We start from the raw sequence: 26,363 nt of genomic DNA, 5'->3' as shown, positions 1-26,363 counted from the left end.
ATAAACTTACTATAAATAAAAATATTCTAGTACCTAGTTCTTACTAACTAATTAGTACCTAAGAACTACTGCCCTAATTACCATCTAATTTGATGAACCTATAGGGGTGGAAAGTGGTAGCGGATATTCCAATTATCCAACTATAAAGTGAAATAAGTGGTCAAATTTTACTCGTTTTATGATTCATCTTAGAAATTTGATTCGTTTCCACCCTTACATGAACCCTAACTCATTTGAGCCGCATCCGCATCCGATTCGTTTCCACCCTAACTAATTTGATGGAGGTAGAAACCCTAGGCAGAGGTAGGGGAGAGGGAGGAGCAGGCGTGCTCACCTCGGGTGCCTACGACGAGGGAGGGGCGGGCGGCGTCGAGGTCGTGGTCGGGGCTCCGGGGCGGCGTTGAGGTCGGGGGGCGGGGGCGGCGTCCGGGGCGGCGTTGAGGTCGGGGTCGGGGGCGGCGTCCGGGGCGGCGTTGTGGTCGGGGGCGGGGCCGGCGTTGAATCTGGGGTCGGGGCGGCGTAGAGGGTGTGCGGAGAGCGCGCGGCGGCCGAGGGGCGACGGCGGCGGCGAGAGTGGAGTTGGATTTGGGGGATGAAGTGGCCGTGGGGAAGGACGGACCGCGTGGTTAAGTCAGAAGTACCACTAGCGCGTTCCAGAAAGGGCGCTACTACTACGTTAGCTACAGCGCGTTCTGGAATACACGCTACTGGTACATCATTCTCTTTTTTTCCCTTTTTCATTTAGTTTTTTTCACATTTTTTTCCTTTCACCTTATTCTATTTCTTTCATTTTCAATTACCTTTCTATTTGCTTTCCATTTAATTTTATATCCTCTATCAGTAGCGAGTTTAGACTAAAACGCGCTGCTACAAAGAAAGTAGCGGTAGCGCGGTTCGTTATAGGTCGCTACTACTATGTGTAGCCTATCGGCTAAGCCGTGGGAATTTTAGTAGTAACGTGTTTAGATGAAGACGCGCTACTGCTAGAACTTTATCTGGAGCGCGGTTTTCGCAGGCTCGCTACTGCTACCTAGCACCAGCGTGCTTTTTTGACCCTCGCTGCTGCTAAAGTTCTGTGTATAAGGTTTTCTCTAGTAGTGTAGCGGGGTCACGGCAATAAGCTGCACCCACTCATACGACAGACGTGCGATTTGTTTATCTCTGGAGAGTGTTCCGTGGAGAACCACATTGTGATACGATATAGAGTTAAAAACTTGTTAAGCATATTTGCTCTCCGACACCAAATCGTTCACTTTTGACAACAAATGTGCGGCACTGTCATGCTTTCCTTTTCACTTTGTTGGTGCACACCACCATGATTGAATTGCATGCCCTCCACAGACGAATGAGCAGAAGGACATTGTGTCCATCTCAATGGTTGGTGAAGTAATTCAAGTTTAATTTTACGAGAAGAAGGATACCATCTTGCATGTACATTTTTGGCTAATGATGCCATATGATGTATTGAATTTTTTTGGGAACCGGTTAGCCGGTGTTCATCTCAAATATCCGGGTGGAAATATCTGCCTCTCTTTGGGAAATTTGAAACTGCCGTAACGATTGTGTTTTTACAATGACAAGTATAACTAACTTTTCAAGGTTATTTTCAGAACTACATGATGGATTCACATGTGGCGCTCTATGCAACGTACCAGAGGATTAGCCGCCTATAGCCTTTGGATGCAACCATTGGAGGATGATAGCATGGGATACATGCAGTCGGTTTGTATTGCTATGAAGTAATTGGTTATGTGTATGTGTCATGTAATCCTGTTGTCGGACGGTTGTGGTTGGGCCAGCCATTTTTTACGTTGTTTCTTGTATATGATGACACCCTGTTTTAATAAAGATGATTGCATCATCACATGATGCCGAGGCAGGTGGTATTCCTCCTTTTCAAAAAGAATAAAATAGAAGCGGACGGACGTGATCATACCTGGAAATGTCATGTGATATTGATGTTTAGGTGATACCGTGATACAGGCTCTTGGGAGCCATTGGATCTTAAAATTGCAAAAGAGTCATTCAAAAGTCTTGAAATTGCTCACAAGCATAATTTCAAATAGCGAAGATAGCGTCCGCAATAGCGTTCGCTATTGCTATAATTAAATGTTATTACTTTTTGTTAACGATCTAGAAATATACACAATAATCTACTATTTTTAAAAATTCGCTACGCGGACATAGTGCCCGCAATATGGCGCACTATCCGCATTCCGCTACGCGAACTCAAGTCCGCTACCACCTGGCTATCCTCTATTTAAAACCATGCGCATAGGTACATGAGCTCTTTGGATGCCGTCAGATTTGAGATCCAACGGCCCAAAAACAAGTATCACGGTATCACCTGAAACTTTTCCGTGATCATACCTAGTGCCTCTACTAAGGCCTCGGTGAAGTTGAACTGTGGGCGAACCTGGCAGGCCGCGTGTCACCCTTGTGTGCGTTTAGATTCACCGAGTTCTTCGTGCCGGCTCGCGGCAAAGCTTTGTGCCATGTGGCCAGCACCGTATCCATCCGGCCTGTCAAGTGCCTTTGTTTCTTTGCGGAGAACCCTGGTTAGGTCTCGGCTAAGTGGCTGCAGAGTCCCCGACGGGTGGTACTAGATAAAATGGTGTTTGCCTGAAGGATTCAGAACGTGTACCCTTAGCCAAGAGCTGGATTCGGAGAACTCTCTGCCGTGTTGGAATCAGCTTTCACCGAGTTTTACAGGCACTCGGGAAACCTGGAAAGTGCATTAGTGTAACAAGGTAACAACGCAAAAATACCGTCATTATCAGGTATAATGAATTAGGGTGAGACCTAGAGTGCTCACCCTAGAGCTCGGAACCAGGTGCTTGAAAAGGACCCCTGGAGTTCTAAACTAGAGTTAGCTGACCCGAATAACTCGGGGCGATACGACACAAACTAACAATAGTTATTACAAGTTATATCCAAACTAACGAGACGTCTGCAGTAACTTTGTTGATGGTGAAACTCCGAGACTCTATTCTTTAGTAGCGGATGCTGTGTGAATGTGCTCGTGCGCGCGGTGGTGTGACAACTAATTAGCTCAGGCAAGCGCAGCTGTTTGCTACTATCACTAAGAAGTTTGGAGATGTGGTGGTGGGGTCATGACAATAAGCTGCACCCATTCACACTACAAATTTGTAAATTTGTTTATCTCCAGAGAATATTGTGATAAGACAGAGTTAAAAACTTGTTAAGCAGATTTGCTCTCCACACCAGATCGTTCGCTTTTGACAATACGAACCGCTGTCCCGCTTCTTTGTCTTTGCTTTCTTGGTGCACACCATGATTGAGTTTTTTTTTGCGGGGTCACACCATGATTGAGTTGAATGTCCATCTCAGCTGCTTTGTCAATTTATTTACTCGAAAAGAAAATAAAAGGAAGATGCTTTGCTTTGCTTCTCCATCGATGAGAATGGGATGCTTTGCTTTGCTTGCTTCTCTCTGCCGGATGCTTTACCCAGCTCCGGCTGCCAACCAGTAGCCGGTGGCATTACTTCCCAAATCCCAACCCCTCCAGGTCTTCCCCAGCACCGCCATCGCCCCTGCCGCCGCCGTCCGCTGGTATTTGCGCGGCCGACTGCTATCCCGTGCAGTGCATCCCATCAATCTCAAAGGTTGGTGACGTAGTGCTCTGCTTGAGGTAGTTAGTTAGTGTTCAAGTTTTATTTCCTTGTGTCTGTCTGCTACTTAAAACTCACTTTAATTGCCTCTAATTGTAATCACAGCGGAAGGCCAGCAAGTTGACCAATGGCGATGGTGTTGGATGCTTTTGCATCTTACATCGGGGACTACCTCAAGCAGGTGGTACAAGATGAGCTTGGAACCATGCTGGGCGTCTCCGGCGAGATCGACAAGTTGGGCGACAAGCTCCTGGACCTCAAGAACTTCCTCGCCGACGCCGATAGGAGAAACATCACCGACGAGACCGTCCGAGTCTGGGTGGGTCAGCTCAAGCGCGCCATGTACGAAGCTGCTGACATCCTCGACCTCTGCCAGCTCAAAGCCATGGAGAAGCGTGGGCCATTCTCAGTAGAAGCAGGGTGTTGCAACCCCTTGCTTTTCTGTATGCGGAATCCCTTCCATGCTCGTGAGATTGGCACCCGCATCAAGGCGCTCAACCAGAGGCTCGATAGCATTAAGGCGCGGAGCACTGCTTTCAACTTCATCAATCTCGGTTCCTATGAAGATCATTACAACAATGCCCATGCCTCTCGCCACGGTAATCCAAGCCGGGAGACGGTAGGGGACTTTGACCGGTCGGCTATTGTTGGCGACAAGATTGAAGAAGACACAAGGGCACTGGTGGCCCACATAATGCAGACGGGAAAGGATGTCAACAATGATCACGGTGGTCGCTATCGTAGGTGTTGGCGGGATCGGCAAGACCACCCTCGCCCAGAAGGTCTTCAATGACGAGGCAATCCAAGGTGAATTTAGCAAAAAGATATAGTTGAGCGTTAACCAAAACTTCGGTGATGTTGATCTGCTAAGAAGGGCCGTCATCGAAGCCGGAGGAGATGCCCAACCTCCCGAAAGTGCAAAGACCAGCCTTCATGAAACCCTCAAGAACACATTGATTGACCACAAGACCTCTCTGGTAATGGATGATGTGTGGAACCATAGAGCATGGGATGACGTGCTGAAAATACCCTTAGTCAACGTTGCTGCTTCAGGCAGCCGAGTCCTCGTCACTACCAGAGATGAACGTGTTGCCCGGGGGGTGAAAGCTATATGGCCGTACCACCATGTCGACACATTAGCGCCTGAAGATGCTTGGTCATTGCTCAAGAAGCAGGTTTGTACTTAATTAAATACTAATCTTTCAGTGAAGTGAATAATCTATCTCCATCTACTTATTAACAGTATTATGTACTCCGTCCGTCCGAAAATTCTTGTCTTAGATTTGTCTCGATACGGATGTATCTAATACTAAAATGTGATTAGATAGATCCGTATCTAGAAAAATTTAAGACAAGAATTTTGGGACGGAGGGAGTAGTTAATTAACAGATATTAGGATGCTCCCAAATTAATGAGCCAATAATTATGTGTAATTTAGTTACTTCTATGTACTATTACCTCTTGGAGGTAAGAGGTTGTCAGTAATTTTGTAAGGCTAAAATTACTTTGCAAGTGCCAACAAAGCATGGTGGTAAACAAGCAAATATGCCACAACACTAATTGAGACACATTCAAAGACACCTAGATTTTGTTTAATCAAGCTTGAGAAAATAATTAGAAATTTGGATAATTATATATGTATCATTTCTACCAATGAAGAGACATGGGTCGTATATTCATGTAGCAGTAACCTTTTGTGAATATCCAGTCTCGTTTTCCAACAGTGTCATAGGACATAATATAAGTTAAAAGTTATTTTAAGACAGAAAAATAACAATTTAGGTGAACCCCTGCCAATACAACAAAAGAATATAACACGAAAATAACTAGACTAGATGTTGGCAGTAATTTTGCTAGAGAATTTGCACACAAATTTAGTACTTAATGTTTGACGTAGTATTATGCATTATAGATGCTCGAGAGATTAGATAATTTCATGTTACCATAAAATATGAAAACAAATAAAACAATATACGATTCCTGCTAAATTTGGAGTTACTTCCTATAACAGTGATGAGAGAGTAGTGCTAAAGTATATTCTGCTTGCAGTATGTTCCATCTTGTAAAAAGAAATGGAAAGAAAAATTGTTTTCTAGGCATAAAGTATGTATGTTATACATAATTAATTAACTATATCGGTCCCTTTACTGTATGTTCGCAGGTATGCTCAAGTGAGATAGATGAAGGCCACATCAATACACTAAAGGATATCGGACTGAAAATTATACAGAAATGTGGTTGTTTACCAATTGCTGTTAAAGTAATGGGAGGACTCTTGCGTGAAAGAGGGGGGCTACAGCGTGACTGGCAGCAGGTTTTGGATGATTCTAAATGGTCAACAACTACAATGCCCGATGAGCTCAACCAAACAGTATTCTTAAGCTATGAATATATGCCTTCTTACCTGAAGCAGTGCTTTTTATACTATTCTTTTCTTCCTAAAAGTAGAATTTTTGATATGGATCAAGTCGTGGCAATGTGGATAAGCGAAGGATTAATTCATGGAAACTCCAATGATTTAGAAGAATTGGGAGAAAATTACTACAAGGAGTTGGTTTCTAGGAACCGGATAGAGCCAGATAAATCGTATGCTGATATATGGCTTTGCAGCATGCATGATGTTGTTCGCTCATTTGCTCAGCATATGACTAAAGATGAAGCACTCGTAACTCAAGACGGAGACAACAATATTCTTGCTAAACTTGGTTCACAGAAGTTTCTTCGGTTTTCCATAGAAACGAACCGATCACAATCAGGTGAACTTGATTGGAAATCTCTACAGGGGCAGCAATCAGTGAGAACTTTGATCTCAACTGTCCAGATTAAGATGAAGCCTGGTGATTCATTGGTTACTTTTTCTAGTTTGCGGACTCTGCATATAGAATCTGCAGATATGGCTGTATTGCTTGAATCGTTGCATGAACTCAAGCACCTGAGGTATCTAGCACTAGTAAATGTTGATATATCTCTACTTCCATGGAACATTGCCAAGATGAAACTGTTGCAATTCCTTGACCTTTGTGGATGTACAAAATTGATGAATCTTCCTGATAGCATTGTGAAGCTTGGCCAGTTGAGGTTACTTTCACTTCCCGAAGGATGTATGGTACGGAGAGGGTTTAGTGGTCTAACAGATATGAGGAGATTGTTGCGGTTTCGAGCCCACATGGATGGTGATTGGTGCAGTTTGGACGAGTTGGGTCCTCTTTCCCAACTCAGGTTTCTTGTATTAGTTCAACTGGAGAATGTATCTACTGCCTCGTTTGCTGCTAATGCTAGGCTCAGTGAGAAGTTGCTCAAGTTGCTGGTATGGGAGGAGTGGGAGTGGGAGGAGCAAGTACAAGCCATGCGCCGTTTGGAGAACCTTTTGCTCTGTGATTGCAGACTGAGGCATTTTCCTCTAGGCCTTGCCTCTAATGCAAGCTCTTTGAAAATATTATTTCTAAAACATGTCAAGCAGCTCAGCTACATTGAGAGCTTTCCTTCTGTTGTTGAGCTTACAGTGAATGGATGTCCTGACCTGGAGAGGATCACCGATCTCCCCAATCTGCAGAAGCTTACCATCGACAACTGCCCAAAGTTGAAGGTGCTGAAGTGCATCGCTTCACTCGAGAGGCTGGTCCTGGAGGATTACATCATGGAAAACCTCCCAGAATACATGCGAGATATAAAGGCAAGGCATTTGTGTTACGTACCCCGATCTACTCTGATAATTTGGGAAGGAAGGAGACGGAGATGGAAATCAGCGAGATCTGGGAGGGAGTTGGTAAGAGGAAGGGGAAAGAGTCGTGGGAGATCAGCTCCTCACGGTCCAGAATTATTCAGGTAATACATGATAGTTTCTCCCCACACCACGCCACCTACTATATAATTCTCACCATCACACACGCACACGACCCTCTTGCACGTCTTAGATTGGCTCCTCCCTAGCCACCTTGCTCTGGCTCGCTGTCAATGGGCCGCCCTCTAGTACTGTTGCTGGGTTCCATGCCATCAGGCGTGACATTCTCCCCTCCTTGGAGTCTGGCTTGACCCCAAGCCGGCGTGGTTGGAAAGCGAAGTTGCAGGTCTTCAGGATCCTCCCAGGTAGCCAGAGATGGCGGCCAGTCGCGCCACTGGATCAAGAGACGTTCTACATGAGCGCCCTTGACCATCACTTGCCGACTGTTGAGAGTGTAGAGAGGTACCTGCATTGCCTGCAAAACTGCATTAGCTGGTGGTAGCGCTTCTTCCACTGGTGTGTCTACTCCGAGGGCCTTTTTCAACTGAGACACATGCACAACTGGATGGATTTTGCTTGTCACCGGCAGCTGCAACTTGTACGCGACCTTACCGACTCGTGCCTCGATCTTGTATGGCCCGTAGTAGCGGAAAGCCAACTTCTGGTAGGGGCGCTGAGCAACAGAGGTCTGAATGAACGGTTGCAACCAGAGAAAGACAAGGTCGCCCACCTGAAATTCTCTGTCTGTCCGATGCTTGTCTGCTTGGTGTTTCATCCGATCCTGCGCTTTCTTCAGTTGTTGTTGCAGCAGTTCACGCATTACTTCACGTTCCTTGAGCCATGCCATCAGGTCGGGTACAGAACACTCATCCACTTGAAGCACGCCAAACTCTCTGGGCAGGGTACCATAGATGACTTCATACGGAGTTCTTCCCAAAGTGGAGTGGAAGGTGGTGTTATAACAGTATTCTGCCAAGAAAAGCCACTTGAACCAATTCCCGGGGCAAGCATGAACTGAACATCGGAGATAAGTCTCAAGACACTGATTCACTCGTTCCGTCTGGCCGTCCGTCTGGGGATGGTAAGAGGAGCTCATGCGCATTTCTGTCTTGGAAAGTCTAACAGCTCTTGCCACAAGGCACTCGTGAAAATGCGATCGCGGTCCGAAATTATATCCTCCAGGTGGCTACCGTCAGAGCTGTGAACGGGTGTTTCATTGGTATGAAATGAGCGTATTTGGAGAACTTATCCACCACCACCAAGATAACATCATATCCTCCAGATTTCGGCAACCCCTCGATGAAGTCGAGCGAGACCACAGCCCAAGGTTTTTTTGGAACTGGCAATGGCTGGAGGAGCCCGGCCAGTGAGATCCTCTCCGTCTTCGCCCGCTAACAAACTTGACAGGTCCGAACAAATTGCAACACCATTTCCTTAAGGCCCTTCCAAGCAAACAGGCGACGGACCCGGTTGTAAGTCGCATGGAATCCGGAGTGCCCCCCCGTCGCGCTATCGTGCAACGCCTTGATTAACGCATGCTGGGTGTCTTCATCTTGTCCGATCCAAATGCGCCCCTGAAAGCGTACAACCCCATCTTGTAAGGTATAGCCTTCCTCACTGTCAGGGGCGAGCGCCAGTTTGGCGATTCGCTGCTGTGCTGCTGCATCTTCTTGATAGCTCCTGAGAATTGCCTCCAACCACATCGGGCGACAGACCGAAACTGCCGCGAGCTCTCCGCCTTGTTCATGTGCTCGCCTGGACAGAGCATCCGCTGCTCTATTTTCCGTGCCCGCCTTATACTGTATTTGAAACTGGAGACCCACCAATTTGGTAAAAGCGCGCTGTTGGATGGGGGTATTGAGTCGCTGATCTGTTAAATTGAGTAGACTCCGCTGATCCGTACGAATCACAAATTCAGAGTGTTGAAGATACGGACGCCAATGATCTACCGCAAGAAGCAGTGCTAAACACTCCTTTTCGTACGCCGACAGTCCCAAGTTCTTCGGTGCCAACGCCTTGCTGAGGTAAGCAACAGGGTGGGAATCTTGCATCAGTACCGCCCCGACACCGGTGGCACTTGCGTCGGTCTCAACAAAAAATTGTTTCTTGAAGTTAGGCAACGCGAGCACTGGGGCTTCCATGAGAGCTTGCTTGAGCGACTGGAATGCTGCCTCGGTGGTGGGTGTCCAAACAAACAGCGTATTCTTTCTCAAAAGATCATTCAATGGTCTGGAAATGGTGCTGAAATTGCGCACAAACTTGCGATAGTATCCCGCCAGCCCCAAAAAACCTCGCAGTTGTTTCACTGTCTGAGGTTGCTTCCAAGTTTTGATCGTCTGGATGTGTTCATCCAGCGTGGCCACACCTTTGTCACTGATGTGATGGCCCAAGTAACTGATGTGTCGTTGTGCAAATGAGCACTTCGATTGCTTTGCATGCAACTGATTGTCCTGAAGTAACTGGAGTACCTGCTCCAACAAACTGAGATGGCTGGGATACGAGCTCGAGTGCACCAAGATATCATCCATGAAGACGAGAACTCCATGCCGAAGGAGAGGCGCTAACACGGTGTTCATTCCCCCTTGGAATGTTGGTGGACCTCCTGTTACTCCGTACGACAAAACCCGAAACTGGAAGTGCCCTTGGTGGGTCTTAAAGGCTATTTTCTCCTCGTCCTCTTCCACCAACCGTATCTGATGGTACCCGGCCTTTAGATCAAGTTTTGAAAACCAAGTGGAACCACTCAATTCGTCCAGCAACTCCTCAATGACAGGCAGGGGATATGTGTTCTTGATTGTAATGGCATTCAAGTGGCGGAAATCAATGCAAAACCGCCAAGTCTGGTCTTTCTTCTTGACGAGTAAGACCGGTGATGAGAATGGGCTAATGCTGGGCACAATGAGCCCTGCTCGCAACATTTCTTTCACTTGCTGCTCAATTTCAGATTTTTGCTCCGGAGTGTAACAGTAAGGTCTAATGTTCACTGGCTTGGCTCCTGGAATCAAGGGAATTTTATGGTCCCAATGTCTGTGTGGGGGCAACCCCTGCGGTTCTTCAAACACCAAGTGAAAACGACTCAGCAACTCCTCAACCTCCACTGGAACTCCAGTCTGTTCTGTTTGGTCACCTTCCCTGTCCTCCAAGACACTCAGGACTACCACATGGGCCACAGAGTTGTTCTGTTCCAACATTTGCAACTGGTCAAAAGAGATTGGATCCACTTTGGATGTAACACTCTGAACTCCAGTGAGTAAGATAGTCTGCCCTTGATGCTGAAACTGCACTCGCTTAGCTGCCCAATCAATCCACATAGGACCGCATTGCTCCAACCAATCCATCCCGACCACCATATCATAACAACCAAGTGGAAGCACTCGCAAATCAGATAAGAATGTGTGTCCTTGGCTCTGCCAAGCACAAGCTGGAATGACCCCTGAGCATATCAATACCCCACCATCAGCAATCTTGACCGAAGTTGGAGGTACTTGTTGCACTTGATCAGTTAGTCTGCCTGCAATGGCTTCACTGACGAAACTATGTGAACTCCCTGAATCCACTAGGATAAGCACTTCCACATCTGCTACTTTGCCAATCAAGCGCACCGTGCGCGGTGTTGTTTGTCCCGTGGTGGCCAGCTTGGAGATCGACATCAGCACTTCCTCGTCCGCGCCATCTTGCTGCAATGGTTGCTCATATTGTTCTGCTTGAAGAAGTTCCAGTAGTTCTTCAACCACATGGAGTTGAACAGTAGCGGCGCACTGATGGCCCGCCCCCCAGCGCTCACCACAGGTGAAACACAGGCCACGGGCACGTCGATAGTTACGCAAGGCCGCGACGCGATCATCAGCCCGCGCGCCCCGGTCTGGTGCCCTGGCTGCATCCAGTCCGCGCCGATCATCCGCCGCAGCCGGCGGTCCGGGCAGCACTTGTCGCGGTGGGGGCACGCCTTGTGCCAGAAGAGGCCGAGGGGGTGCCCGTTGGTATGCTCCGTCCTGACGCCGGTGCTCTCGCCGCGGAAGCGCTTCCAGCAATTCCTCCTGCATCGAAGCCAAGGAAAACGCAGAGTCCAATGTTTTTGGTTGATGGAGCATCACACCAGCACGAATTTCATGCTTCAACCCTTCTAGGAATTGTGTGGTAAAGTAAACTGGATCAAACCCTGAGTTATGTGCTAAAATCTGATGCATCAACTCTTCAAACCTAGACATGTATTCATAGACAGTGCTCGTCTGTCGCAAGGTATGAAACTGACGGATGTGAGCTTGGTACTGCTCACGCCCGAATTTGTCACACAGGCTTGTGCATAACTGATCCCATGTGAGGGTGGTGTTTTGAGACTCCAACATTTGCAGCCACCGTGCAGCATTACCCGTGAAATGCAACGTAGCTAACCGAACCCATAACTCTCGTGGAACATCATAAACATCAAAGTACTTCTGACATCTCATCTTCCAAAATTGTGGGTTGTCCCCATCGAACAGTGGGAAATCCACCTTCGGTAAAGCCCAGTGAGCAAAATGATGTGGCCTCGACTCACCCCCGTGATCATATCCTCCCCAATCGACACTACGACGCGGTGGAACTGCAGAAGTAGATGGGCACGCACCGTTGACCGGAGGCGGCGCCAGGGTGGTGACCACCCCGCGTGCCAGACCCCCGGAATCGTAGAGCTCGCCGTGGCCACTTGGCCCGTGGTGCCCCAGGGCGTCTCTGGACGTCGCCGGCGCCTTGTGCCCCACCGCGCCCTCTTCGCTGGAGCCCGGATCTGGATCCGCAGGCGCCGCCAGCGCCGGGTGCAGAGCGATGCGGCCGACTTGGCTACGCAGCTCATCCACCTGCTGCTGGATGTGCGTGACGGCGGGACGCCAGAGCTCCAGAGAGGTCTGGATCGCCTCCAACCTCGCCTCGTTGGCAACTTGCCCATCGCTGATGGCCTTTGCTAGCGCTGCAAGCTGCTCTTCCATCGCCGCCGCCTGCTTCTCCTGCTTGGTTTGGTACCGCGGTTTTGGGTAGGCAGTCTCCAGGTCGCTGACCTCTGATACCAGATTGTTACGTACCCCGATCTACTCTGATAATTTGGGAAGGAAGGAGACGGAGATGGGAAATCAGCGAGATCTGGGAGGGAGTTGGTAAGAGGAAGGGGAAAGAGTCGTGGGAGATCAGCTCCTCACGGTCCAGAAGTATTCAGGTAATACATGATAGTTTCTCCCCACACCACGCTACCTACTATATAATTCTCACCATCACACACGCACACGACCCTCTTGCACGTCTCAGATTGGCTCCTCCCTAGCCACCTTGCTCTGGCTCGCTGTCAATGGGCCGCCCTCTAGTACTGTTGCTGGGTTCCATGCCATCAGGCGTGACAATTTGCAGTTATTCTGCAGGCTATGGTTGCTCTCTGCGGTAGCCATGGGACAATCTGGCACTGAGTGGGACAAGTTCAGCCAAGTGGAGCATGTCAAGGCATATGCAGGTGATGGAGACAACCAAAGAAAATGGTACGTTTTGTACACGAGAGGAGTCAACTGCAAGTTGGATTCAAATATTAGCAGCTCTACCAAATTTGAAGGTACAGAAAATCAAACATCAAGCTTTGTCTTAATTTGTTTGAGCACTCTGATTCTGCCAGTTATAAATTCTTTCGATTTTATCTCCTGCTTTTTGTCCATATATATTGTACCTTCCTAGTGATGTTGCTAAGTACTTGTTCTTATAGGTTTTCTCGAGTTTAACATACCTATAGTATCATGTAACTAGTTTTTTGTTTTTCTTTCCATGCAGAAACCTTATCATCATCTATGGTGGATGCACAAGGATTTGACTCTCTGTACAAAATGAGAAGAAGTACTTTCAGTTACGTCTGCAGCTTGGTGAGGATCCCATTTTTCGAAGATATGATGGCAAGGGATCACACCACTGTTGATGGGAGATTGCTGTCTTTGCAAGACAAAGTAGCTGTCGCTCTAAGGGTACTGAACTCCGGTGACTCACCCGTTACCGTAGGATCCTCTCTTGGTGTGAATGAGTCAACTGTATCGCTGGTAACTCAGGTGTTTGTTGAGGCTATGTGGGATCGAGCAATGCACCACTGTAGCTGGCCTGGCTCCGCTAAATTGGAGAAGATCAAGCACAAGTTTGACAAGATCCACGGCCTGCCAAACTGTTGTGGTGTTGCACACACAGCTCTGATCACCTTTGGATCACAAAAACGTGTCCATGAGGAGAATGGTAGCGTGCTAACGAAATTTGTCATTGATCTGGATATGAGGTTCGTAGATATTTGGTTGGACTGTGATCTCTTGAAGTTCTTTGAGGAGAGTGCTTTGCTCAATGGTATTCATCGGTTGAATGGCAGTAAGTTGAAGTTATCAGATGGCTTGGAGGTTGGGGAATACATCATTGGTGATGCAGGATACCCTCTTCGTCCCTGGCTCCTCACACCTTACGAGTTGGATAATGGCCTCTCACTCTCAGACGCCAAAGTTGAGTTCAACAGAAGACACTTTGCTGCTACAGCTGCTACGCTGAGGGCACTAGCAAGGTTGAAAGACACGTGGAAGTGTCTGCAGGGGGAAGGGTGGCATCCAGATAATCAACTTGAGATGGAATGGACAATCCACACGTGTTGCGTGTTGCATAACTTAGTGATAGACATGGAGGAAGATGGAGGCATGCCGAGCAATCAGGAGGAGAAATACATGGAGCAAGTACGGCAGTTAGCAGAAGAGGACGCCGTCAGGGTTAGGGATGCACTGTCCCAGTACTTGATCGATTCTGGAGGTAAAATAACACAGCTCTTAATAATATATTTGTATGAATTTCTGCTTTATCTACTCATTTTATTGTTTCCATCTTTCCTCTGTTGTTGGTCAGTACATGCAATGGCAGCAGAGGAGGAACGAGAAGGAGAAGCAGCCGCATCCCGTTCGGAAGAGGAAAAGAAGGAACCACAAACAGCAGACCATGGAAAGGAGAAGGTGCATGAGAGGTAGCTAGCGGATCAATTTGGTATTAATCCAACTGTTTCTGCTATTATATATATTAAATGTGCATCAAGTGGCAGTTGTGCTCTATATATGGCGCTACTTAATTAATATCAGTTGGAACCGTCAAATCCCTCCTTGATATGTACAAATATACTTGGAAAGAAACTAAGCTGATCGATACTTGCACCTGTTATATTAGCAATGTGCTAGGCAGAACATTACGCTGTACGTGTTTAGGACTGGTGCTTATGTATTTTTGCCCTCTCTGTCTGTGTAGGCTTCTGGTAATGGAGGCAGAGTGATGCTGTCGGGGTGAAGGATATACTGTCCCAGCACTTGACCGGATCTGGAGGTAAATCCACACATCTCTTAATGTGTTCGTTTGAGCGCTAGCTTTGTCTATTAATTTTATTTGTAATTCACATGTATTAATTACATCTTTCTTATGCTTGCTTAGTCCACACAACGGCTGCGGAGGAGGAAAAAGAAGCTGCAGTAGTAGTTTCATCAGAGTGAGGAAAGGAGAAGGCGCATGATAATGGATCCAAAGGCTGAAGTGATGCTGAAGCAGAACTGCACCAAATTATGTGTCATTGACAACTAGAGTGCTTGTAAGAACTGCACCAAAGGCCATAGCTATTTGTGATTTATATTCTTTCAGTTGATTGCTCTGCTCTACTCTGCTCTGCTCCGTGATACGGCTAGAATTGTGTGCCTTGGCAAGTGGGTATAGTATAGTGGGTACAGTACAGGAATTCAGAAATGTGCACGACAGCTGAAGTGAAGCGATGCTGCAAAAACATGAATTAAAAGTTGGACTGACAATTTGTATTCGCTGCCATATATGTGGCCAAGACAATTGCTTGTGTATCTTATATATGTTCGACAGTAAACTTTTGTGATTGAGAAAACGATTAATAATGTAGATTCATCAAGACGGGGTGCTTGTGATTTGTATTATTTCAGTTGCCTTTCTGTAACCTCTCCTCTGGCTGCCCGCTTTCTCTCGCTCTCGCTCGCTGCCCGCTTTGCTCCTGTTCATGCCGACGTGGACGCCGTGGTTGTGACTACCAACTCACTCATCCTTTATATGTTCAATTTCAGTTGCCTTTCTGTAACCTGAAGCTTTTTATGGGTTGATGAGTACACAATACCATAGCTGTATGAGGACTATTTGTGATGTCTATCCTTGACATTGAGTTGGCTGCTGTAACCTCAAGGAAAGATTTGCAAACATGCATGATCTGTATCATACAAGTCGTATGGTTTTGACAGGTGCCGTGTGTTCAGGATATGTCATGGTAATGTGGCTGTGACAGTTCAAATGACCAAGGTGATTGTCATGGAGGAGTAAGCTCAGGAAGAGAAATAGCAGATGAGAAGGGCGTCAGGGCTTGTTGGCCTGTAGATTGTTCAAGCCTGGAGCTGGAGGTAAGTTGGCTCAAGTGCTCCTTCCTACATTTTGATTCGTTCCGATTGTCCGAGCCTGATTATATATATACTTGTGTCAAAAAATGACCTTTTACGTATGTGAAAAGCATGTTTTGTGTAATTCATACTATTGGCAGCAAGCTTTTATGCGGCGGAGAAACCGACTAATAATGCTGCTGCATGCTTATATCCTTAGTTGTTGTAAAACTGAAGATTATTAGTATCCTTGGTATGTTGCTGTAAACTGAAGATTCTGCAAACATATATAATGGCAGCGAGTCCTGTATGTTTATGATATCACTAGTAGACAGTAGCAGCTGCCAGCGTTTACCGCATTATGGATAAGTCTCATCTTAATGTGTCCATTATTGCTAGTATTTTGGTAGATGTAGATTCCATCTTCCTTCTGGCTCACGGGACCAAGTCAAGGAACACCAAGGAAGAAGTACAACCCAAGAAATATCCCTGCTCGCAATCTGCAAATGTTAATGGCAGAGGGTCTTTAGTATTTTTTTTTCTCTTTTTGTTTGCCCGTAAAAAAATGTTTTTTTTCTAGAAACGGGTCCGTGACAGATGCAGCAGCCTAATCCGTGATGATGCCCAAATACTGCTATAGCAAGCGTACGTGCGTGTAGATCATCATCCGCCTCCAACGCCAGGTCGATCGACGCCTCCGTCCCCACGTCCACGCCCACGCACGCCCTAAAGCGAGCAATGATCCGCCGCCGCGGCAGTTCCCCGGCGGCGGCGTTGGAAGATGACGACATGCTCGGGGAGATCCTGCTTCGTCTCCCTCCCACGCCGTCCTCCCTCCCGCGCGCATCCGCCGTCTGCAAGCGCTGGCGAGGCCTCGTCACCGACCATGGATTCCACCGTCGCTTCTACGCACACCACCATAAGCCGCCCCTCCTCGGCGTCTTCCAGTTCCATCACGGCGATCAGCTCGAGTTCACTCCCATCCTTGCTGCTCCGAACCGCATCCCTCCTAAGCGCTTCGACCTGCGAATCCGCGAGGTCGACAGACACGCCTACGTGGGGCCCCAAGCCCAACTTCTCGGGTGCCGCCATGGCCACGTCCTTGTCTTACACCGGATGAATGCAGAGGTCCTTGTGTGTGACCCCATCACCGGCGACCGGCGTCATGTGCCGATTCCGCCAGAGTTTAGGGTTGGCTACGTCAAGGGGACGGTGCTCTGTGCTGCACACGACAAGGGCCACGTTCATGGCGCTTGCCACTCCACCCCTTTCAAGGTGGTCTTGCTGGTTATGTGCCATAATGATAGTCCACCTCTCGCCTCTGTTTATTCCTCCGAGTCCGATACATGGGGTGATATCATCTCTGCAAAGGCTCCATGTCCGATCTATTCTGGTGGTCATCTTAGCACTCTTGTTGGCAATGCCTTTTATTGGCCACTTATGCATGCAAACGATGGTATACTTGAATTTGATTTGGATAGGCAGAGCCTCGATGTGCTAGAGGGACCTCCCGGTACCGATATTCCCCTCGGCCATCAGATCATCCCAGCAAAGGATGGCACTATTGGTATTGCCATGTTGTCTCGCCATTACCATGATATTCAAATGTGGCAGAGGAAGGTCAATAGCCATGGTGTTGGCACATGGGTTATGTGGAAGACCATTGGAACACATAGCATTCCTGAGCTCCCACCACAGATTGAAGGAGAGAAGCCATGGGTGAAGTTTATACTAGGGTATGATGAGGATACTGATGGAATAATTTTATACGTGAAACACAACGTCTACATGGTTCAACTTAAGTCGATGCAATGTAGGAGACTTTTTGGAAATTGGAATGTTACTCACTATCATTGTTTCAAGAGTTTCTATGCGCCAGGTGTGTCAATGTAGTATTTCCATCCTTGGGAGATAACAAATCAAGTATCAAATGAGTAGTAGTGGAAAATCAAATTTTCAAATGGTTAACTCATGCTTACTCATGAGACTACCCGGATATCATTTAATCCCTTGGTGATTGTATTAGATTTCTTGGAATGAAACAAAGTTGATGGATATACCTATTAACAACATGCTGATATTCCCTATTGAGTATTGATCGAATGCCTCTGATGTAATTATTACTTTGGTGGTTCATTCATCCGATGGCATGTTTGATTTGGAAAAGCTAGCTGCTCTACACCACTAATGTATGATTGATTATGTGGATGCGTGGATGCTACGCAGGCCCTTCATGGCAATGAAATGGCCAACCAAATCTGCGTTGTCATATATATCAGATAAAGAAGAGTGTCGTGTATCTTATATTTTTGGCAGTAGTAGGCTTTTGTGATAGAGGAAGCAATTAGTATTGTCGCTGCATGGAGACTAGGAAACTATTTGTGGTTTATATCTGCGTGTTGTAACCTGAAGGAAGAAAATATATGTGAACATAATCGCAATGAGGGACAGAGTGAGTCGTGTAGGGTCAGGTGTTTGGGCAGAGTGGATTCTTGCAGAGCAGTTGATTCTCGATTGTATCTATTGTTAGGATGTCTCGCTCAGAGTTTCGCCCCGGTAAGACATCTATCTCCCGCTCAGAGTTTCGCTCGCTGGCTGGCTTTTGATGCCCAAATGGGCGTCGCTGCAGAGTCGAATTCATATGCCGCATGTCTATATCGTATTCTGTTCCTATCAAAATTTCAAATTTTGCTCTGTCGTTATGTCCTAATAAGGTGGCAAGATTAATTGAGAGTGCAAATTCAGAAGCTCAATGTAGGCCTGTTTGAGTCAGGGGCCTGCCTGCCTGCCTGCCTGTAGTATCATCATTTCACCCTTCATAACTCAGGTGTTTCTTGAGGCTATGTGGGAGCAAGCACTCCACCATGTCAACTGGCAAGGCTCCACAAAAATGGAGAAGATAAAGTGCAAGTTTGACAAGATACACGGCTTGCCAAACTGCTGTGGTGTTGTTTATACAGCTCACATCACGTTTGGATGATCACATAAACATAACCAGGATGGGAATGATGCATGGCATGCTGATGCAAGCCCTTGTTGATACGGATATGAGGTTCGCAGACCTTTGGTTGGAGCCGTCAAGCAGCATGGTGAACCCATCGAGCACTTGGCACCACTCTGTGCTCTTTGAGGATTACAAGGGAGGTACTTGGTTGGTTGTGACTAACAAAAAGTCTATGGCAGTAAGATTTACCTTTGGTAAACTGGGCCAAATGCTCCTACATTTGAATTTGTTCAACTAGTAGCATACACTTATATTTGGGAACGGAGGGAGTAGAAGGTAGTGAGGGCTTGAGACGCACTACATTCCGCTGGGTCAGTTTTATAGTCGTGCCCCTTCCCCTTCTAGCCAGAGCTGCCCTGCTCTGAACGACCACAAAAGAGGTCAGGTTGGATGGCGTCGGCAAGCCAAGCCAAGCCGAGCCACAATCTCACAGGAAAGAAGCTAGGGAGCAGAGTTGAAGATCCCTGTTGAGTGTTTGCAGCTACACCCATGTTGCTGTTCGTCTCTGAAATCAATTAGGGATTCGGATGAGAGGGGAGATAAGTGTTGATTAATCTACTATTGAAAAAACAAGTGTTGATTAATCTAACGGTTCACCGGTACAGCGACCAGACCGGTTAATTCAGCTAGCACAAAATCCATCCCAATCCTGATACTTTGTTGCATGCACAATCCATCTCAAGTAGTAGTGAATTGAGTTTTCATTTGGTCCCATTTGAATCCTGAAGCAGTGGAAGAGGGCCCGTGTGCAAGTTCCTCATCCCCAACGAGGACGGCGTCTCCATGTCAGTGCTGGCGCTCATGAACCAGTACAGGGTCCTCATGAAGAGATTGTGAGCTAGATCATCGTCCTCTCTTTCTTCTTACTCAATTAGCCCAACAGCCAGTCAGTAGCATCATAGTATTTGGACAATTTGATGTGTGTGCTGACAATAATAATTAACTGAATTGACAATACGGTCCTGGATTTATACTCATAGGTTTGATCTGAACCTCTTGGCCAAAAAAAGTTTGATCTTCTGTTTGACTTTTTGCCTGGGAGTATTGCCCACTTCATGAGTTTTTTTAACTGCAAACTGACAATTGTAGTGGAATTAATGCTGAACCTTTAGTTGTTTGCGGAACACTGAACCTACTCCAATTTCAGTACTGAACTACGTACTGATGTTTGACCAGATTCACTACTGGTTGCTGCAGTACTGGTTGATCCAGTTTGTAAATGGACCAAGAATAAATTAACAGTTCAACAAATGGTCCAGTGTACATTAGTCACAAAAGCCATGTTCAAGAAAAAAGTAAGCTCTGGTTGAAGCAGGAAGAAATCATGTCTCTGCCTTGTGTTCCCAAGAGTAGTCACAAGTGCAATGTTTCCAAATTTGCAAGTAGCTCTGCTAATCTGAATTTTGGCCGTTAACATGTCACTTTAAATAGGAGTACATGAACATGTCACTTCCATCTGTGCCCAAACTGTCAAGACTGAATTTTACTCCATCTGTCCCCAAACTGTCAAAACTGATTTTTTTTTTATTTTTTTTGCAAAGTGTTAACCGTGATGTGGTATGTATTGTTGCTGCTATATGAAGTGAGCTGAATCTTATTTATGGAATCATTTGATCAAACAGTTTGCATAAATGCAATTCCAGGGACAGCATTCTTCAGTTTCTTGTTCAAATGATTGTCAAGTTTAAACACAGAATAGTGGCACTTTGTCAGTCTTGTGGGATGCAAGGTTGCAGCAGGGTGAGATTGTTAAGTATTCCAGTTTCTTGTGGGAAGCAAGGTGGCAGCAAGTTCAGTGTACAATTCAATTCAATTCAATTCAGTTCAAAACTAACACAGCCACACAGGCTGTAGCAAACCTGTCAAAATTGTCAATTCAGTTTCTTGTATAAATTCAGCTGGGGAAGCAGCAGCAGCAGCAGAGGCGGGGCCGCCGGCCAAAGCGGCCGAAGTTGTGGGTGGCACAGGTGAGCGGAGATAAACCCGATGGTGGCTACAGCAGGTGGATGCATGGGGATACGCGGGGATGGGGAGTGGATGAGAAAGGAGAAGGGGGTTTGTTTGCAATTGCTTGAAAGTAAGATGACTTTTTTGTAAAAACGTAATTGTCTTTTTCAGACGGAGGGTGTTGGGGATTTTGAGTTACTGGTAGCAAGGTTCAATTTTATAGTCAAAAAGGATTACTGGCAACAAGTTTTATGCGGTTGAGAGAACAACTGGTAGTTTTTTTCTTTTTCTTTTTTAAAACGGAGGCAACAGCTTTGCTTCGTCCATTAAATAAGAGAAAATAGAGTTTGTTACAAGTCACCCAATTACACGGCATGCGGACTAGACTACTCACGCGAGAAGATGACATTTCAACCACCGTGACGGTCATCGGAATTCAACCACAGGGTGTTTGGATGCATGAGCACTAAACTCTTGTTTCGCTCTAGGCATTTCAACCACAGGACTCTTGCCCTTTAAGTCATCTGCTGAACTAATGCCTCCCATAAGACAGTTCCGGTAATTAGACAAGAAGATGACAGATTCGGCGATGGATGCAGTACCTTTATGATGCACAATGTCGTCGCATAAATACCAGGCTCTCCATAACAACAACAAAATCTTATCTCTGGAGATGCTGTCGCATTGGCTAAGTAACATCAAACATCCAATCGGGACCTGAGCAAGCGAAACAATCTTCTTTCAGCAAGGGCCAGACCCCCCTCATGGCTTCTCTGAGAGCTCTAGCTTTAGTGCAGCGAACAGTAGCATGGTGAGCATCCTCAGGCTCCCTCCCACAAATATTGCAAATGCTATCATGAGGTGCCTAGATATTACTGAAAAAGGCTTTCGCCCCGCTTTATATATAAAGCACCGATCATGAGGTGCCTAGGTATTTAGTCAAGCGAGACCAACCTGCACAAAAAATTGATGCCTCAGATGCTATTTATCCACGCCCAACCATCAAACCATGTTTAATCGCTTCATCCGTCACGTTGTTGATGTCGTTACCATTATGACGTCCTAAAAAAAATCTACAAGTGGAAACAAGGAATGTCACTGAACATATTGGTACTGGTCAATGTGGTGTCGTCTTCTAACATTTGAATATGTGTATTCGGTTTGTATGCCCCACCATGTACCAATCCTCTTGTGGTAATAAATGGTGCGAGTAGTAGAAAGATTAACATCATGCATTATCTACGATTAATTTGTGAAAAGAATATGCATGTACATAGATTTTCATGAACTGAAAATATGATTTCAATTCAGAGTTATACAATACACCATGGACTTGATACACACGTATTTAATTATACATTACTCTTACAAACTGACTGACTGTCACACTCTGACTCGTAACATAAGATCGAGTATTTATTTAGGCAATTTACATAAGTGGAGTGGTGGCCGACTGGAGGTGATGGAAGTGGAAGAAATAAAGGATGTTCACAACTGATGACACGTACTACTAACAAGCACCCACAAGCTCCTACGGGAGATGTGCACGTTATCAACATGCTCTTTTAATTTTCAGATGCACATGGTCGACAACGTCTTGAGATGTTTGGCAAAACTCAGGGTACTGGAGGCCGTGGTTGCCTAGAACATGGCGCAGCGTTTTGATTTTCCAGAAGGACTTGTGGAAAAAATTCACCTGTGTCCCTCGCACATCCATTGTCTGGAGCTTCTCGAGTTTGCCGATGGTGTCTGGCACCGTTGTCAAGTTGGAGCACCGGATACTGAGGTACTGCAGGTGCAGCATGTCCCCAATTCAATTTGGCAGCTTCTCGCCTATGTTGATGCCCTCGAGGCTGATGACACGAAGGAATGTAGATTCCTTGAGCAGCTGCCTGAAGCCTTGCTTGAAATCTTGTGACCCTGCAAAGTGCCACAAATACCGCACATTAGCCCATTTCAGGCTGGACGGAGCGAGCGGGCTTTTCGGCCCGCTCGTGGCCCGTTCGGGACCGGACCGTTCGGTCCTGGCCCGTTGAAGAAATTAGCCGGTCCCCCCGCAAAAAAAAAAGAAATTAGCCGGTCCGGTTACAGAATTTGGGCCCGATATTTTGTCGGTCCGGTCCGGTCTTTGACCGAGCAGACCGAGCGGACCGAAGCGCGCTGCAGGCTGTTCCTCGTCATCGCGGCCACCACACGCTCTGGCCGGCGAGATCCGCGCGCTGGGTGACCGACGACCCTCCTTGATTTGTTTCTGTTTATTGAGTCGAACAAAGAAGAAAACTCAAGTCGCGCGTGAGGTACAAGAGAAGAGAAAATAGAAAGAACATACCATCACACCCGTGATTATCTGAGAGTCACACAAGGGCAAGAGGCAGTCACGTCCTACCGTTTGGTTTTTCCTTTTAATCAGTCGACAGAAAATATATAGAGAGAATGAGATAAACATGATTCGATCCGATAATTTAGGCGCTTCTCACGACAACTCCTCGCTGTTGTTCCTTTTATTTGCTACTCCCTCCGTAAACTAATATAAGAGCGTTTAGATCACTACTTTAGTAATCTAAACACTTTTATATTAGTTTACAGAGGGAGTAGTAATGAGAGAAATAAGTTCGATCGGATAATCAGGCGCCATCCCATGACGCAGTTTTCTCTTATTCAGACCAACATGCAGAAAATACAAGGAAGAAGAGAGAGAGAGAGAAAAATGGTTGGATCCGACAATCACGATGTCTGTCATCCCACGACTATCTTCACGTCAGAATTAATCCACCAATCACGGCAAGGCTCATACAAGGAAAATCATGGGCCCATGCACGCCCTAAATTACTTGCATGCAATGGAAAAAACTGCTAAAAATATACTTGCGGACGCTCGAGGCTAACCGTCGCGCCGCCCCCTCTCCCTCGCTTTCTGCTCCCTCGCGTGGTTGTTCCCCCTCTTCCCGCGCGGCCGCGCCGCTCCCTCCCTCTCTCTCTCTTGTGCCTCTCCCTCACGTCGCCGCACCGTCAACAGGTGCGTCTTCTCCGGCTCCGGCGACCGTGCTGCTTCTCCGACATCCTGGGCCCACATGCAGTGACTGGACGTCGCCGGGACCGTGAGGACCGCCGGTCCGCACCGAGCTTCTCGTCCGCCGGTCCGGTCCCTGAAATCTGGACCGCTGCCCTGCTCGATCCGGTCTGGCGGCCGGTCCAATCGACTGCTCGGACCGGGACAGGACCGGCCCGGACCATGTCCACGCTGAAGCCCATTAGCTCGCCTAATATGTAAAGAGGTGGTAGTTCCTGAGAAATGTGGACAACACAGTTCACACCTTCTATGAGCTTCGCATCATCAACTCGACTGTGCGGTTTGGCGCCTCCGAGAATACCTTGTGCACCATGGGACAACACGGTTCTCACCTTCCAAAGCACCTTTGTTTTGTACGGCATTTTGTTGTTGTTGAGAGCTAGGCGCTTCGCGCTGACTGTGGCAGGGGCATACCCACCACCATAGTGCGTTTCCATGAGGCCAATGCGCTGCGCCTCGGACCTTTAGAATCTCATAGACCTGGTCATGAATAGCTACTGATTCCACGACGTCTGCTTTCTTCTTCACCAGCTGCATAAGGCCTCGGAGATAAACTCCTTGAGGTAGCGCTGGCCCAGCTCTTCTTGTTCCACCCCAGGCTGCTGAATTAGGAAGCCCTCCGCCGCCCAGAGGCGCACTAGTTGGCCAGCATCGATCGTGCTGCGCTCCGGGCCGGGAAGCCTGCCGTGTAGAGCAAGCACGACCTGTGTTCGTTGGGGAGGTCATCGATGCTCATGGACACTATGGTCATGAGCAGGTCGTCTTGGTTGTTCTCCTTGAGGTACGTCGATGCTGTCTCCCACTTGCTGTAGTCCATTGTCCTCATGAGCTTGGCAACAAGAACCACCGCGAGTGGTAGTCCCTTGGTTATCTTTTCAATGTCTTTACGGATCGTATCCATCATTTCTGTCTTGTAATTACTCTTCCGACGCCCCCGCAGGCCCAGGATCCTGTTGAACAACTTCTCGCTCTTATCTTTGAGCAGACAACGAAGCTCAACGATGTCAACGTTCTTGTCTTCATCACAGGGACTAGACGTCGCTGTCAGCACAATCTTGCTACCTTCTTTGCCGGACATGAGCCAATTATGTGCCTCAAGCATGGTGCCGCTCATTGGCCAATCTACCACAACCAAGTACTTCACTTGGTCTATATTCTTCCCTCCAGGTTGTAGCTTGGAGCACTCATCTTCCAACTTTCTTTTTACATGATCAGTGATGTTGCTGGTGCCTGGTGGAAAGCTCACCCACATACATTCCTCGAAATTCTTCTTAATGGTTTCATTTTTGTATGCTTTCTGTGCCAGATACCTTTTCCCAATACCACTCTCTCCAACCACATAAATCACACAATCATGCAATTTGTTTTCTTCGTCATTGCGTATTGCCACAGCCTGTTGGTTCTCCTCCAAGTCTGTGCCGTCCCTGTTTCCGATTAATATTTATTAGCTGAAGTTAGTAAACAAAAATAATCTATGGCTTTATTTAAGCAGCCGAGATAATCCACATCATCTAAGTTATTTCGTACGTTAGAATTTTAATTTATTGTTGAGATGTGTGCTCCAGAATATATATTTATGTATGCTACGATCTAAGATCATGCTCGTAGTTAGGCCAACTCCACCGCGCGACTCTATCTTGTCCGGCCCCGTCCGTTTGGGGTAAAAGGGACAAAAAAGGCGGACCAGCGCGCGGGAGCAAACGGACTTTTGTCCGCTTTGTGTCCGCTTTCGACCCATCCCCGGCCCAAACTTGCGCCGGTTTTGGGGTGAAACGGACAGTGCGCGGACGGGCGGGACGCGCGCGCTTGTCCTCCCCTGGCCCGCCTGTCGGTAGGAGAAACCAAAAAACCCCCGACGGCCATTTGGCGCCATTTCCCCCATACCCTCCCACGTCCCTCCCGCCCCCCCCCCCCCCTCCCCTCTCCCCCGTCCATGGCCGACGCCCCGCCAAGTTCCGGCGGCCTGGCCGTCGACCCGACCGCAAAGGTGAAGAAGAAGACGCCAAGGAAGCCGCGGTCGGAGTACACGCCGGAGGAGATCGCCAAGTTGGACGCGGAATCGGCGAAGAGGAGGGAACGGAGAGCGGCCGTAAAGATGAATGCCGCCGCGGCCAAGTTCGCCACCCCGCGCGAGGAGCTGGAGGCCGCGCGGCGCAAGGCCGCTGCCGACGAGAAGGAGGACCTCGTCAACAAAGCGCACGCCATCCTCATGCTTGGCATGGGCCGTCCGGCGGGGTTCCATGCCGCGGCCATCGGCCCGGCGAGCACAGGCTCGTCGGTCGCCCGGCCTACGCACTGCCAGTCACCGACGTCGCGCGCCGCACCCATGTCGCCCGGCTTTCCTCCACCCAGGCACGACGGCTAGACCCGTTTCTCGGCGTCGCCAGACGTGGGCTTGTTCGCGCCGTCCACACCACACCCCGCGGCCGTCATCGACCTCAACGTGACACCTGGATCCAGTAGCGGCGGGCGGCCTTCCGTCGAGATGCAAAGAAAGCAGGCGCGTGCACCGTTCACGGGCACCATGCCGGCCCCTCGCGTGTTGTTTGACGAAATGCCAACCTCAACGCCGACGGTGGACGACCCCTTCTACA

General features: G+C 47.7%; 1 protein-coding gene and 2 pseudogenes across 2 annotated transcripts; 2 read left to right on the top strand and 1 right to left on the bottom strand.

Moving 5' to 3' along the window:
• The first annotated feature begins 3,432 nt into the window (after positions 1-3,432).
• LOC147962933 (putative disease resistance protein At1g58400) lies at positions 3,433-15,235 on the top strand (annotated as a pseudogene). The gene is made up of 8 exons (XR_015607421.1): positions 3,433-3,626; positions 3,738-4,807; positions 5,794-7,457; positions 12,741-12,925; positions 13,138-14,136; positions 14,230-14,344; positions 14,620-14,694; positions 14,800-15,235. The product of XR_015607421.1 is annotated as a putative disease resistance protein At1g58400 (transcript).
• Positions 15,236-16,487: 1,252 nt separating this feature from the next.
• Positions 16,488-22,345, top strand: LOC147962932 (uncharacterized). Its single transcript, XM_087527793.1, has 8 exons — positions 16,488-17,628; positions 18,280-18,305; positions 18,710-18,801; positions 19,485-19,586; positions 20,397-20,550; positions 20,652-20,720; positions 20,872-20,901; positions 22,277-22,345. The coding sequence occupies exons 1-8, from the start codon at positions 16,488-16,490 to the stop codon at positions 22,343-22,345; spliced, it is 1,683 nt and encodes a 560-aa protein (XP_087383919.1).
• Positions 22,346-23,416: 1,071 nt separating this feature from the next.
• On the bottom strand, positions 23,417-25,642 carry LOC147962931 (disease resistance protein RPP13-like; annotated as a pseudogene).
• Between the last annotated feature and the right edge of the window lie 721 nt (positions 25,643-26,363).

This window comes from Triticum urartu, chromosome 6A (assembly GCF_056163025.1).
Source record: "Triticum urartu cultivar PI428250 chromosome 6A, HENAU_Tu73, whole genome shotgun sequence".
Taxonomy (NCBI): domain Eukaryota; kingdom Viridiplantae; phylum Streptophyta; class Magnoliopsida; order Poales; family Poaceae; genus Triticum; species Triticum urartu.
This window is presented reverse-complemented; position numbering and strand designations above follow the sequence as displayed.

Bases quoted from the DNA above. Each gene is read 5' to 3' on its own strand.
- LOC147962932 (XM_087527793.1), top strand. From the start codon at position 16,488: ATGATCCGCCGCCGCGGCAGTTCCCCGGCGGCGGCGTTGGAAGATGAC. The intron at 17,629-18,279 runs GTGTGTCAATGT...ATCTATTGTTAG, and splicing joins CAAGAGTTTCTATGCGCCAG to GATGTCTCGCTCAGAGTTTC. The intron at 18,802-19,484 runs GTTCGCAGACCT...ATCCTGAAGCAG, and splicing joins CTTGTTGATACGGATATGAG to TGGAAGAGGGCCCGTGTGCA.